We start from the raw sequence: 16,075 nt of genomic DNA, 5'->3' as shown, positions 1-16,075 counted from the left end.
TCCAGAATTCAAAAGCCAGGAAGAGATTGATCCAGGCTTTTGCCAGCGAGGACTAGCTTTTGATAGTATTGAGTCCTGCATTCTGTGTCTATACCGAGCACTAAATAGACAACAGGAATGTGAGCCTTCAGATGAAAGCAGTTCAATTAGGAAGTTGATAGCTCTGGAGTGAGGGGTATGATTTGAAAAACAAGATAATTACTTTTGTCCTATTTTCACCAAATTTCCACACAGATGAGGGAGTGACACAGAGGAGAAAAGACATGATTGGCACTTCCTTTTCCTCTCATTTAATTCTCCAAATGTTGAGGTTGGTTTTATTTTCATTTTATAGATGAGGACATTTGGGTTTTGTAAGTAAATTGCCAAAATGCAAACATGAAAATACATAAAATCAGGGAGATGGACTCCCAGGGCTCATGGTCTTTCCATTGAGAGCAAACTGATCCTAATTATTGCAGACCTGGCAACAGGCTCAAAGTCAACTGTAATATATTTAATGATATTTAAAGGTTTGGATTTAATAGAATCCTAACTGCACAACTGTTTAAACCCAAGAGCCTTTGTTCATTACTTTTTCCTAAGTGTCCAACCCTCATTTTCAGAACTTTTACAAAGAAAAGGGAAAACATTTTAGCTATTTAAGATGAAGGTGAGTATGAAACAAAGACATAAGCTATTTTTGTGCTACTTGAGGAGACAATCACAGTGAACCCAGGTTCATGGGACACACTGAAAATCATTGGCCCTCTAAAATGTCCCAACACAAACACCCTGTGTTATACCACTAGAGTACAGGGTGCCAATTTAAACCTCCCGTTATTGCATTGACTGCTCTCTGCAAGGCTGAAACTCACTTTCTTTTCTCCTCCAACTCTACCCACCCTTTGAAGTTCATTGAACAATTGCTCCCCCCACCCCGTGACATTTTCTCTGCCTGGATCCATCAAATTCACATATAGTAACTTGTAAGTTACCTATAAAGAAGCCCTATCTGTATCCACATATTTGACCCACAAAATATTTTATTTGTACTGTCCTCAAATTGTTTCACGTAGGTGGGAAACAGGAAGTTTAAAAATGGTAACTTAATTGCAGGTAAGGAAAAAACCCTCCCCTAAGCACAGGAGATTACTGAGAGGATGCTTAGTAAATATAGACTAAACAGAATTTTGAGGACCAGGAACCGCACCGTCTCAAATTCTTGATCCTTAATTTTTTTGAAAGCTTCAGCAATAATGTCATCTTCAAACCACTGATGGACAAGGTCATCTCTTGATGTTTTAGCTGTCAGTCTGCACAATGCTTCAGAAAGAGCAACCTGCTGACCATAATCTAGAGATTAAAAATACAGACAATTCTCGTCACAAAGCAAAGGAAAAAATGAGTTCCAGAGATTAGCACCCACTCAAAGAAATCCCACTTTAAAAGACTAGTATTGTGTCTTATTAGCAGCAAGATGTATCTTGGAGTAATTATAGTTATTTAAATTCAACATTTAAGAAACATTAGGAGAATATCTAAACAGTATGTCAGCATATAATAAATGATATCTCCATATTTTATATTTTTTATATATATATTAAAACATTCATCAGAAGCAGCTCATCAAATAGCCTTTCAAAAGTATTTCTACTGCAAAGATTAAATCTCCACATCAACTGTGGCATTTCACAGCACAAATGCAAAAACTACATATATCAACATGTTTAAATCTCAATTTTAAGGATAAAAATAAAGTCTCAGCTGGATGGGTACAACAGAATGAAATTTATAAAATGCTTTTAGAATCTGCAAAATAATCATGTATATTGCTTTTGAATACACAGTGCAAATGTAGAGCAATATACTTAGGAATGAAAACCAAATACAAGTCAAGGACTACCCCTACCAGTAGAGAAGGGACTGAGATCAGGGTCATGGGCACAGATTTAGTTTTAAAAACTAACCAAATGTAGCTAAATGATAAAATTTGACTACGCTCATTGGTAAGTAAATAAGTAGTCATTAATTATTTTTTATGGTTTTCAGCATGCTGAAATTTCTTACAATAAATCAAAAACAAATCTTAATTCCTATTTCCAATTTGGCCATAATTTATGCCCCATAGTTCCAAAATGCTCATAAAACCCTAATGCCCAATATTTAATATTATTATATTTAAAATTCTAAACATTTCTTACCACCCACAGTCAAAATTGTCCTTGAGAGATCTTTCCTGAAAAACATTTAGATAAACTGCATGTTACTGAAATCAACATAAATAGGAAAACTTCACTATATTGGCATTAAAATTTTAAACCAACAAGTATATTTTTAAAGTTATTTATTTCAAATTCAGCATCAGCACATTTTCAATGTCAAAAATAGATTTTAATGAAAAATTTTTCTCATTTGTATGTTAATGACTTAAATGTTTTGTTTTATTTTGTTTTGTTTTACTCAAAAAAAGCCACAGTTCTACTCCTCCCTCTGTAAAGAGAATTCAATTTGATGGCCTTCGAGGATTCAGCCAAAGTTAAGAGTCTAGAATTTTGTAATCACTTCACCAGCCTTGTTGGGATGTGTGCCCCTTTTTTACATAGTTTAACATCAGGAAGAAATATTAACAATAAGTGAAGAAAAATATTAACAATAGGTGCAGTAAGCTTTTTTAACTTATTTTAAAAAGTAAGTTATTACATTACTGTAACAGAGACTCCTTTTTTGTATGCAGAGTGTCTCCAACTTACAATTCTTTGATTTAAGATTTTTCAACTTCACAATGATGGAAAATGATACACATAATAAATTATATGAGATATTCAACACTTTATCATAAAGCAGGCTTTGTGTTAGATAATTGTGCCCAACTTTAGACTAACATAAGTGTGCTAAGCATGTTTAAGGTAGGCTAGGCTAAGCTATGATGTTTAGTAGGTTAGATGTATTCACTGCATTTTTTACTTAATATATATATTCAATTACCATGGGTTTAATGGGACATAACCCCATTGCAAGTCAAGGAGCATCTGTGTTTGTTTAACAATTTTAATTAAATGCTAACAAATGTGATGCAGATCTTTTTTAATGTTTGAAATAACTCTCATTTTAACACATTTGTTAAGAAATCTTAACAAATCTTGTAGTAGTTCAGTTTCTCATAATAAATGATTGATTTGTTACTGCTAAATAGAAGCCTTAAAACAGCACCACTGAGAGTTCTGCTTAATTTTATACTTGCACATTTTACCTGAAGTCTAGAATATTCCAGACTTGCTAGAACACACAAGCAATAAGGTAAGACCATAGGATTAGACTGAACACTTAGAAAATTCCAGTCAGCTATTCTCCAAGTCTAAATACACTAAGAATCATGATTTTGCTAATGTATTCAATATTAGCAATAAATTATTCAATAATTTCAATAAAATATTCAATAAATATTTTTTAGGAAAAATTCAGTGCAAAAAACTGAATCCTCCACAGACTCGTTAAGTGGACAAATATGACAGCAATGAGCCCCATGCTCACCAGTCCCGTCTCAGGCCTACACTATGGTAAACCTGGTCACCTGTCCTCACCCGGTCATGGCTGTGTGTCCCATGAATCATTGGGTGCTACAACAGTGTCATCAGTGTGTGTTGGTGGTTAGCTCACAGTCATGGTTTTTGGTTCAAATTTCAAAATAGGGTGCTTGTTTTCTTCTTTCTATCTTCACAGATAACAACTCTGCCTCCAAATTTCAATTTCCCAAAACGACATAGTTGTGACTGGGGCACCAAAACACAAAAACACCAATCACTTGAGCCCTGGCCGGTGTGGCTCAGTTGGTTGGAGCATCATCCTGTACACTGAAAAGATTGTAGGTTTGATTCCCAGTCAGTGCATGTACCTAGTTTGCGGGTTTGATCCCTAGGTTGGGGAGCCTACAAGAGGCAACCAATCGATGTTTGTCTCTCACATTGAAGTTTTCCTCTCTCTTTCTTACTCTCCCCCACCCATTTCCTCTATCTCTACAAACAATTAAAAAGTCCTTAAGTGAGGATTTTTAAAAAATCTATCACTTGAAAAGCAATACAAATTCCATCCATGCACTATGGTATAGCTAATAGTTGGTAACCTCTGGATATTTGCTCTCTGCCAGGTAATGTGTGAATCATTTTCAGTGGATTGCCTGATTTAACTGGTACATACCTATCAATCAGGTATATTTAATGTTGGCTTTGTTTCACAGGCAAGCAAACTGAGACACAGTGAGGTTAAGACTATGCTCTAAATAGTACAATGAACATAAAAGGCAAAACCAAGGTCTGAAGCCAAGCAGTTTACCAGCAGGATTTGTACTCAACATTCCCCCATAAATAACTAATTTAGTTCACACTAACAGTGAAAAATTCATCTATAGTCCGAGGAAGCTTTTTATCTCACAAACTTGATAGAAAAAAAGCCAAAAAGTCATAGTGCTAAAAAGAGGAGCTTAGCAAAGTCTGACTTTTTTCCTGGGTCCTTCTTCATTGTTTAGCATAAGAAAATGAGGACAGCATTTCCTGACGGAAGGAATGCTACAATCAGGCCTAAGGAGAACAGAGACTGAGGCAGTGCAATCAAAGAGATTTTGCCTTTGCATCATCACACAGTTAAGTACAAGGTCACTTACATAAGCTGACACACTCCTTCTGACGAGGGGAGTTGTTTTCTCTCCTCCTGAGGTACAGCACGCAAAAGGCTGTTCAAAGTCTTCAAAGCCTGGTCAGAGTTGAAGAAAGGGATTCAAGGGAAAGAAACAAACGGACAGTGCACAGCCTTCTCCCAGGTTTCTACAGCAACAGTTTTCTGTTTTGTTATTTGCAACTCACCTCTTGTTGAATCAAATGATTTACCATCTTTTCTGTCACCAGAAATCCTAAGGTAAACATGAAGGAACCCAACATCTGAATTTTCCCTGAAAGTATAATTTTAAAACAATCAAAGTAATACTAGAAAGAATACGGAAATGTCTCCTACACAGCAGGAACAGGCTAAGACTGGAAAAGGCATGAGAGCAGTAAACATTTCAGAAGTTACATAGTTAGGGCAAGAGACAACTGGCAGCCTGCTTCAAGGCTGAGAAACCACCAGGTCACAGCACCCTTGCCCTGCATAGATGCCACCAAGGAAAGTAAGAACAGTGTGTGCCGAGTGTGCTGTTTGACGGCCACAGCTCAAACAAAGCTTTTCTGCCTTGACTGAGCCACACGCAAAGCGCAACTCCTCACACAGTGTCCCACTGTTTCTTACATTCATGTGTTTCATAAAAATTAAAATTTTATAAGGTCTTATACTAACAGAAGCAGGATTTTTTTAAAGTGTTGGCCTTTATTAAATAACATAATCACAGAAACTTGAAAAGCTATGTGGTAATTTTTATGCTTATTAAATGAACTATTATTTTGATTTTATGTGAGCATATTATATTAAGATATGAAATGACACCAGTAGCGTACATTGCAAAAACTTATACTTGGATCATAGTATTATTTTGACAGGCTCAGATGTACTGTTTTGATATATGAATTATTCATCACATTTCATACACTTTTAAACCCCCATGTAACTCATGAAACTATAGGAACCCAAGCCAGAAAGTAGAAATTTAAAAGATCCCTGTTCAGTCCCAAAGCAGACAGATTAATACTACTTGATAATCTCTAGTAGTATTAATACTAGAAACCAGGTATTTCGCTAGGGGCTGTGGCAACAATTTGCCTGTCAGTTTAAAACTGGACGGAAAGATTCTAACAGAACCCAGATTGACAGCAGGGGATTCTAAAGATACTTATGCAGCCTATTAGCAAATATCAGCCATCATTAGACTTTTCCATTTAAAGGGTAATAAAGAAAAAACTAATGAACATTGCCCAATGAAAAAGGAAAGAGAAGCAGATTAAGTCAAGTGGTAGCAGAAAAATAACTTTGGAAAATATGCTTATTTCAGGAAACAAAATTTTTTGAGGCATCTGATTTATCATCTCAAACCTCAGAAGAACATGAATTCTATGGAATAAAAAAATAGATCTGCAAGAAAAGGTAACCATCTAAGATGAATATAGAGAATACAACTGTAAATGAGAAAGAAATATATACTATGAAAATTAAAGCCATTCTAGATATTTCAATTTGAGGGAATTTAATACAGGAAATTAATTACAAAGATAATTTTTAAAAGCTGTGAAGCCAAACTGGAAACACTGATGTGGTCGAGCAATTAACATCATTAACAAAATGACCAGGCCCCTCCCAGTGTGTCACCCCTCCCCCAAAGTCACTTGGACAAAGTAGTATTATCAGACCCCAGGAATCAAGGTCACCTAGCAAAAGCTGTAACACAAATGGGCCAGAGCCACAGAGACTATGCAGTCACTCTTGGAAATGGCACCTCCATAGAACTGAGAGGGAGAAATGCCTTCTTTGCTCCTTGCTGCTTCTGATTTCCTTCCATTGGCTAATCCTAGCAGGCAGCCAGTTGATAAGAAAACCTAGAAAAAACAGTTCTCTGTAATAGAAAGTAGAGTGAGAGAAAGAGTGGATGTATGCTTTGGCAGAGACAGATCAACACCACCCAGAACTTTCAAGGAAGCAAAGATGTGATAGCAGAATTCAAGACTGTACTGGAAATAATGAGAGCAGAATTAACGTGATAACTTCTAAGAAAAATTTAGGAACTGTTCTCAAAATACATGGGGAAAAATGACAGAAACTGATGCATGTGAAGACAGAAAAGATGCAACAAATGAATAATAACCTCAAATAGAGACTAGAAGGAGTAACTGTACTAGGGGGAACCCCCCCCAGAATGGAATTATCTTCTGGAGGTGGGGGCCTTGTAGTACAGGCTTCCCCCAATAGGTGAGTATTCTAGGAACCCATCTCTATCAGTGTACCAGCTGGTGTTGTTGTGAGAGGCTGCATTTGGCATCAATGAATGTTTTTGAAGACTCTTTCAATGTGTTTTCCCATGTCATGATGGGTGATTTACAAGCACACCTGCTTATACCATGCTGAGTATTTAGCAGTTTTTTACCAAAAAAGGCATGACCCCCATGCTCCACCCTCCCTACTCACTGAATCTCACCCCAGAGACAATTTTTTGTTTCCCTGGATGAAAAGGTCCTCAAAGAGAAACATTTTGCTAACATGAAGAGGTGTAAAAAACGCACAGAAGCACTAAAAGTCATAAAAATCAAGTTCAAAAACTGTTTTGAGCAGTGGAAAAACGTAACTGTTCTGCATCTGAATAGGTATATTGCATCAAATGGAGAGTACGCTGAAGGTAAGAGAAGATTAAATACATAAGAATAAATACACAATTTTCTATAAATAAATTCTATTTGGGGGGATCCCCTCTTGTAAAGGACTTTCTGCTGTCTCCCATCACCCTTCCCCCTCCTTTTACATAGCTGCCATGCTATGGGGTGGGACAGATTGGCTTAAGTTATGCTGGGATATCATTTCATCTTCTCATAGTGATTGGCTCATTTAGCGGTGGGGGCATCCAATTAGAGCAAAGCTATGGCTTTCTTTTGATGATTGAGGAAAAAGAAATTTTCTTCCCTCCTGGATGTGAAGCAGAAAGCACAAAGTTCTGGTTACTGGCCACCACCTAACAACCAGCAAGGGACACCAACTTAAGAGCAAATACAAGGAAGGCACAATTGAAAGAACTACAGCGCATGTAGCACAGCCACAACCAAAGTGCTCTTGGAACTACCTACCTCTGGCCTTGTTAGCTCCTGTGCCTATAAGCACCTTTATCGTTCAAGACTATGTCAACTAGATACTACTCTGTCACATATATGGAAAATACTTTACCTCTGTGGTTTTCAACTAGAGGTGATTTTTGCCCCCTCCTCCACCCAAGGGGCACTTAGCAATTTCTGGAGACTTTTTTTTTTGCTTATCACAACTGCAGAAGTGGGAAGGACTACTATTAGCATCTGAGTGAAGGGTAGGAAGGCTGCTAAACATCCTAAATGTACAGTAAACCAACCCCCTCCCAAAATTATCTGGCCCTAAAGGTCAACAGTGTCAAAGTTGAGAAACCTGGCTCTAACTCATACAATTATCAAAGAATAAAATTCCCCAAGCTAAGTAAGATCTGACTTTGAAGTAACTCAGCACAAACCACCTAAAACAAACGTGTGCCCACACTTCCAACACTTAATATTAGAAGACAATGAAACAAGAGTTTTGAGGGGAAGAAACTGCAAAGCAAGAGTTATAGTGTATAAAAACCACAAAGACTTTATTAAATGATAAAAAGCTCTGACCATGACCAACCTACACACCCCAATAACACTATTCCAAAGATAATATTTCATTGGAGATAAAACACAACAAAGAACTCAAAGCTGAGGACATCATGATATAAACAGGTTGGTAGTGACCCCTATGCAATTATTGTAAATAGGCCTGCAACACAAGGCAAAGAGCAAATCCTGTTTACAAAGATATATACCTAATCCAGGCCTAAAACCTCCGATTAAATTAATCTGGGTAAAAGATGGAGAAGGAATAAAAACATGTTGAATTCCTTGTTATGTAATAAAAAGAAAAAATAAGGTGCTATAATTTTGATGTTAATAATTAAATTAAGAGTAACTACCAGTATAATACAACTCAAACATAAGCCATTCAAATCACTACAGAGAAGCAAATTGTGAAAGAAAATAGAATCCATATAGTAAAGCACAAAACAAAGGAATCATAGATGGAATACATCTAATAAGATGACATAAATCTTGGTGGAAAAAGGAATACTAATTCCATCAATGACAAGAGGAGATAGAAAAGTCAGTGAAAACATCTTTGTACTTCAAAGAAAGATATTAGCTCTCAACTCTGTGGAGCCTGGACATAATGCCATCCATGCAAAACAACTGTCAGAGCCACATGTAAAAATCTGACTTGTTCAGAGAGGTCAGCCACCCTAAGGTGGCCAGGGTGGGCTCCAACCACAAACTGTCATTGCTATGCTGTTCCCCTCCAAATTAATAGGTTGAAGCCCTAACCTCAATGTGATGGTATTTGAAATGGGCTCCTTTGAAAAGGTGATTAGGGTTAGATGCAATCATGAGGGTAGGGTATTCATGATGAGATTAGTATTTTTATATAAGATGAGATACCAGCCCCGGCTGGTGTGGCTCTGTGGACTGAGCACCAGCCTGCAAACCGAAAGGTTGCCTGTTCGATTCCCAGTCAGTGCACATGCCTAGCTGGTGGGCCAGGTCTCCAGTTGGGTGAATGTGAGAGGCAACAGATCAATGTATCTCTCACTCATTGATGTTTTTCTCCCTCTCTGCTTCCCTAGCCCTCTCTTTCAAAGTAAATAAACAAAATCTTTTAAAAAAAAACTTATAAAAAAGATGAGATACCAGAGAGTTGGCTTGCTCTTTGCCATGTGCCATGTGGGGACATAGCAAGAAGGTGGCCATCTGCAAGCCAGAAAGAAAGTTTTCACCAGAACCCAACAGGCTGGCACCCCAATCTCAGATTTCCAACCTCCAGAAGTGTGAGAAAATAAATTCCTGCTGCTTAAGCCACTGAGCCTTTGCTATTTTTCTATGGCAGCCCAAGCTGACTAATACAGTCATCTAGAACAGTGCTGCTTCCATTCGGGGCAATGGAGTTAGTGTGCAGACAGGGCTCTCTAAGTGGACTGAACAACGACAATAGACTGAATAGATCTCTCTCATATGTATTTTTCTCAAATATGCAGTGGTATATATTGCTGCAATTAATATAAGACAAGTTTATTTTTAAATGTTACAAAAATCAAAATAGTTTTTAACCATTGTGTATTTTATTAATCAATTTTAGAGACATTAACTATCACTTATGAAGGTCATAAGAAATTTACTTGGAAGTATTTGGATCCACCTACTAAGAATAGGAGGACCTTTAAAAAAATCAACTAAGCACCATGTACATGTAAGTTTCTAGCACTGAATTTCCTCAATTATGAGGTAACATCCATTGTAGAATGTAATGTCAATTTAATAACAGCTTCTCAAGAGACAAATAAGACAAACAATAGGAAGAGGACATACCCAATTTAAGATGACATCAATTTCTGAATGTTCCAATATTTTTGAATCCATAGTATAATTCAAGATATCAAATTACCTTTAACTTGAGTACATGGAACAGAATCAGCAATCTAACTACTGAGTATTCTAAAAATTTGCCTTTTAGACTCTTGAAAGACAAAGAAGGCATCTGAATCAGCTCCAGGTTAAATCAGTAACAGCTCAGCCTTTGCTGCTTTGGAATGACAAAGATGGCTCTCCGTGCAAGAACGGAGCAGGGTAGCCAACCACAATTGGAGCGGCTAAATTAAGACGGACCTCAGGCAAAGTATGAGGTCCGTCTCAACATACTTTACAACAAAATTCAGCTCAGCATCACAACATGAATACCATAGGTGGTCAATAAATCCAAACAATAATTAAACCCACTTTACTTTTACATGTCACATAGACAAATATTCTCTCTGTACCAGAATAGTCTGTTAATGAAAGGTAAATAGTCAATTAGTGGTTAGTAATATACTTACCTTTACTGCTCCTCCTGGAAATAATCTAATAAAAAAAAGAAGAAAAGGCTTGCATAATTTTTAAAAAGTATTGTAAACTATAATGTTATTACATTGATGCTGATATTTCTCTAGCAGGCAGGAGTTGACTTTAAATACAGCAGAAAAAAATTTAGAGAAATTCTATGTGAACTTCAATTACTTTATTAAAATCAGAATATCATTATCAAGTGAATAATAATATATTGGATTGGCACGTATGAAAATAAAACACCTCATCTTTGTATAATATTGGTTGTCTATATTGCTTGTTTCTATTTCATATAATATTCCAATAATAAAATATGGGAGTTTTGTAGTAAAACCCAATCTTAGAAAAATTCAAGTTTTAGAAATAATGCAGCCCTGGCTGGTGTAGCTCAGTGGATTGAGCGCAGGCTGCAAAACAAAGTGTCGCAGGTTTGATTCCCAGTCAGGGTACTTGCCTGGGTTGCAGGCCATGACCCCCAGCAACCGCACACTGATGTTTCTCTCTCTCTCTCTCTTTCTCCCTCCCTTCCCTCTCTAAAAGTAAATAAATAAAATCTTTAAAAAAAAAAGAAATAATGCAAAGATTCCTACAAATTACCAATGGTATCTGTTCAGGGAAGCATCCACCCCATCCTTACCAGTGCTGCATCAAAGAAGTCCTCTGTAACATTCATCAGGGATGTGTCTGAAGCGAGATCTTCCATGGTCAGAAATCCTACTGTTCTTTCAAACCAGGTAACCATGTACACAAGAGAAGAAACACAGATGAAACCCCCATGGCTGCATAACTACTCCCTATTTGGTAACATTTCATAAGATAATTCTTTAACTAGAGAAAAATAATTTTAAAGACCTCTTTCCATTCCATCACCAAGTTCAATTAGGCCTGGCTCTGAGGCCTCCATCTAGAAGACTCCAGAATGTAATCATACTGCTACAGAGTTGCAATAAGTAAATTCTCAGACACCAGCAAGAATGGTTTGTTTACATTTGGCCAGGAAGCAAGGCTAGAAAGCCACATAAAGGGGCTAGTGAGGAAGGGTGAGGACAAAAATGAGGCTCCCAACACAGAAGTTCCTGTCCTCTGGGAAGGTGTACAAAGACAAGCTATCAAAGGAGATGCAGAATGTGGAACGTGCTCCAAAAGTGCATGTAGTACAGCAAACATACCAATGTCTCACTACCTTTCTTTTGCCAAAAGTAGCAAAAGCTACTTGAAAATTTTTCCTTTCCATAAGGACATATATCTTTAAGCTCATATTAAGTTGCTAACATTGCTATGATTTAAAATAAACTTCCATAAATCCTCCTACAACATATGTATTCAATAAATCAAAGGCCATCTTTGGAACAGTGCTGCTGAGACTGGTCACTCTTAATAGAAAAAGGAAAAAGAGGAAAAAATTCTGCATGCATAGTTAAAAATTATCACTTGAACACAAAGTTCATAACATGAGTTCATGGTGATCCACTCTTATCAGGAACAGAGCCTTGGACACTGTTCAATTTGGAGCCAAGAATACAAGGCACCCCAGCTAAAGACCACAAACAAATCAATCAGCTCTCACCCTTGGCTGCACCTTGGGAGAACCCCCAGGAGCTATGGAACACCCTCATGCCTAGGACCCATGCGGACTCAGTAAATCAGAATCTCTGCTGATGTACCCGGGTAGTGCTTGTTAAAGTCCTCCAGGTGATTCTAATGCACAGCAGGATGGAGCCACTACTGGCTTCCAAGTAATGATTCTTTTATCTCAAATCAGACAAATATTTGTATTAGACTGAATGATCATTCACTTCTGAAGCAAACTTTTTTCCAACGGCCAGAGGAAAGAAATGTGCCCGTTATACAGCAGAACTCACTGCTAAGGTGATAGTTTCTGTTCCCTATATTCATACTCAAAATTCTATGATTTTTAAATACATTTTTTGCCACCATTCTATTTATTCCTCCAAATCCTATCCCCTTTTCAGCCCACCAAAATATATTGGTTGAGCAGAGATACAAAGAATGGGGGAAATGCCACATTATTTGATGAAGGCTTGGGACCAGGAAGTCACTCCTGAACCCATTTATATGCTATGGTCATACATGGTCTAACAGATAAAACCAACTGCCCTCCACAGCTGTGTTGTTACCAGAGGCCCAGATAAATAGTTATTTACAGATGCAGTAGCTACTACTCATTATGTATATGGTATACGACAAGTTAATACTCCTGGATCTTTGGGTACAGGACTAAATGAATTCCTTTCTGTAGGAAATTCTTATTCTGTGGCGAGTTAACACCCCAGCACATTTTCTGTTGAGCTGCAAACACAACTGGATTTACAAGTATAGAATCTAATATCCCATCCACTTTGATATTAGTCTCTTCTTCTTGGCCAAAACTTACATGAAACAACAGCACTTGCTTTCTTTTTTTCTTTTTTTAATTTATTTAATTGTTGTTCAAGTACAGTTTTTTTGTCTTTTACTCCCATTCCAGCCCAGCCCCCCAGCCCTCCCCACCTCTAGCCCTTCCCACCTCCCTCCCATTTCCACTCCTAGCTAGATGTTGTCCATGTGTCTTTTATACTTGTTCCTGTAAACCCTTCCCCTTTTCCCCTGAATTTCTATCATTAATTAGAATGTCAATGGAATATAGAAATTTCTATGATTTCAAAACTCCAGTGGAGAGCTGATCTGACACTTTAAACCTTTGGGAGGGTATTCTTAAATCAAAATGGGAAATTCTGGTTGGGGCAGATGGCAACTCATCCCCCCAATAATCAGCTTAAGGTTCCAAGGTACCCCTGGGAAGTCATGCTCCATTTCCTTTGAAATTTGATTTTTCTCTTCTCTACTTCCTGTTACTTGCATAAGTGTGTATCAGGGAGTTAGGGGAGACTAAACGCAAAATAAAACATACAGTTTGTATACTGAGCACTTGAGCACTACTTGAGCACTTAGTTTCCCCCACCCCCTCTCAACCCTGAGAAGACTTAGGGAAAGTCTGGTGTTTATTCTTTCTTCCCTGGAGAGGCAGCTGCCCAGAGGCCTTTTTGGGTTAAAAAAAAAAAAAGACAGAGACAAATCTCCTTGACACAACCAGATCTTAAAACATTTGAGGTAGTGGAGTCCAGGGGGTAAATCAAAGACGTCACTACCAGCCAGATCACCCTTCTGCCCCTCTACCTCCTCCCATCTTCTCCCTAACAAATAAATCATCTCAGGATTGAAAAATCTCATCATGAAAAGGGAACTGCAGCCAGAGTTTTTGCAAACTCTGCTGGGTCCAGATGCCATTATAGAGGTACTCGTAATATTACCTACTAGTTAATTAAAAGGCAGAACAGAATTTCATAATTGGGGTGGCTTAGAATAAATAAAAAATGTTTGCCATTTGTTTTTTCAGCTTTAACTGGGATTTTAGAAAGTTGGTAAAGTGGGCTGTGGCAAGGGGAAGTATTTGATAATTTAGGTCCAATCTTGTTATTAATGTGTATTAAAATACTTATAGAGCCTTTGCAGGGGTTGCGGGGAGAAGTGTGAAATGACTGTCCACTACCTACTCATCCTATATTCCTAAGTCAAATTCACTAAAATAATAAAAACATACGACTACTGCTTCCACTCGTCCAGGAGAGAAAGGGGCGGTGTGTGACTCCTGCTGTGCCTCCCAAAATGTCCTGCCTGACACATACACCAGGAAACATACGCTGAACTCAATTTTTGACTGGATATGGGCAATAAACACTGTTACCAATTTCTTTTCCAATTTGATTTTAAAGGAACAGAAAATACCAAACTTACCTAGATTACTGAATCCTATCTAGTTCTTTAAGTTACCCAAAGCCATACAAATTAAAACATGACTTATCTTTGGGATCAGTCCCTGCTGAATTAACAAAGGCTCATCTTCTTTGAGGCCATCAATGAAGAACCGCTGAATACATTTCAGCAACAGTGAAACATACCGAAATTCACTTTTGTCCAGTCCCTAGGTATAAGACCACACTAAGTTAAAAGTCTTACAATGAAAGTTGAGAGTAGATCTCAAGTGTTCTCATCACAAGGAAAAGAAGCTTATTTTTAAATTTTCTTTTTTTTGTACTATATGACAGATGTTAACTGAACTTATTGTGGCAATTATTTCACATCCATACATCAAATCTCTATGCTACACACCTTGAACTTACACAGTGCCATATGTTAATTACATCTCAACAAAACTGGAGGAAAGCTTTACTAAGTATAATACATTTTGGTATTCTGGTCAAAAAACAAACAACTTACTTGCCTTATTTATTGATTTGTCAAGGTGGTATAATACAAGATGATTATATTTTTGAGGAATGTGGCTTGCTTTCTGTTGAAAATATTCTTTTATTTTCTGAAATCCTTTTCCATGGAATGCATCAATAATAAGTGATTGAAGCTGAAAGGTTGATAGTTTGCAAATTACCATTTTTCCCTAAGATTTTTTCATAGTAATATTTCTAACTACCATTATCAATTATAACTCAGTATGAAAATATTAGAGGATAAATATAAAACAGAGTTATATCTTGAACAGCATATAAGCATGTAGCCAATAAGCAAGTTTGTTGGCTTAAGACAGTGCAAGCATTATCTGGTAGAAATTGCAGATTCGGTTCCAGACCATCCCAATAAAGCAAGTATCGCAATAAAGCCAGTTGTAATGTTGTTGCTGGTGGAAGGTCTTGCCCTTAGTTTGTAAAAAATGCAACACCTGTAAAGTGCAATAAAGCAAAACACAATAAACTGAGTTATATTGCTGCAGTTTCGTGGCTCCCAGGCCACCAGCAGTATGGCCATCACCTGAGGCTTGTTAGGAATCAGGAACTCCAGGTGGTGTTCAGGTGATTATCAGCATGCTAACATCTAAGAAACACTGACTTTAGGAAACCTGCACTTCAGTTACAGATATCTGGGGGTACAGAGTGTTCATCCTCAATAGTGTTAGAAATTCTAAAACACTAAAAATTTCAAGCCTATTGTCACTCATTAAGTGACATGAAAGCTCATAAAAGGAAGAAAATGGCTCCAACAGAGTAACTTCAGATCATGAAAGCTGATAAATATGCCAGTTTCCATGATGAAACTGATTTTTTCTGCCTGAACATTAGCCAAGTCATACTTCTAATTATATACTTGAATAGTACTCTTCCTTAAATATCTGTACTACAGAGACATGATTTTAAATCCAGTCCAATCCTGCAGGCTAAATTACAACATATAATGTTATTTTAATAAGAAGGTATTATACTATATGAAGCCCAAAATTCTACTTAGCCTTAGTACTGATTTAAATGGGAAGACAACATTTGAAATTAAATATTTAAATATTATTTTCTTTATAAAGTTACCACATAGTAAATCTTTCTGTGCCAAGTGTTAAGTGTTCTGCAGATGTTCTCATTTAATTTTCATCATCACCCTATGAGGTTACATTCTTTATCTGGGGATAATAATAGCAAGGCTGGGAA

The 16,075-nt window shown here is 37.2% G+C and overlaps 1 protein-coding gene across 1 annotated transcript in view; it reads right to left on the bottom strand.

Annotated features, from left to right (window-relative positions):
• Positions 1-16,075, bottom strand: part of SYCP2L (synaptonemal complex protein 2 like) — a 69,771-nt gene that overhangs the window by 51,626 nt on the left and 2,070 nt on the right. Inside the window, exons 3-10 of the mRNA XM_045841666.1 lie at positions 14,866-15,003; positions 14,446-14,565; positions 11,221-11,325; positions 10,574-10,598; positions 4,839-4,924; positions 4,640-4,728; positions 2,184-2,218; positions 1,193-1,335 (exon numbers count right to left, since the gene is read on the bottom strand). Coding sequence (XP_045697622.1) covers positions 1,193-1,335; positions 2,184-2,218; positions 4,640-4,728; positions 4,839-4,924; positions 10,574-10,598; positions 11,221-11,325; positions 14,446-14,565; positions 14,866-15,003 — 741 coding nt within the window. The remainder of the gene's footprint in view (positions 1-1,192; positions 1,336-2,183; positions 2,219-4,639; positions 4,729-4,838; positions 4,925-10,573; positions 10,599-11,220; positions 11,326-14,445; positions 14,566-14,865; positions 15,004-16,075) is intronic.

The sequence above is a fragment of the Phyllostomus hastatus genome, unplaced genomic scaffold, assembly GCF_019186645.2.
Source record: "Phyllostomus hastatus isolate PE091 unplaced genomic scaffold, TTU_PhHast_1.1 phas_contig_37, whole genome shotgun sequence".
NCBI classification, from domain to species: domain Eukaryota; kingdom Metazoa; phylum Chordata; class Mammalia; order Chiroptera; family Phyllostomidae; genus Phyllostomus; species Phyllostomus hastatus.
The sequence above is the reverse complement of the archived record's forward strand: the minus strand, read 5'-3'. Positions and strand labels throughout refer to the sequence as shown.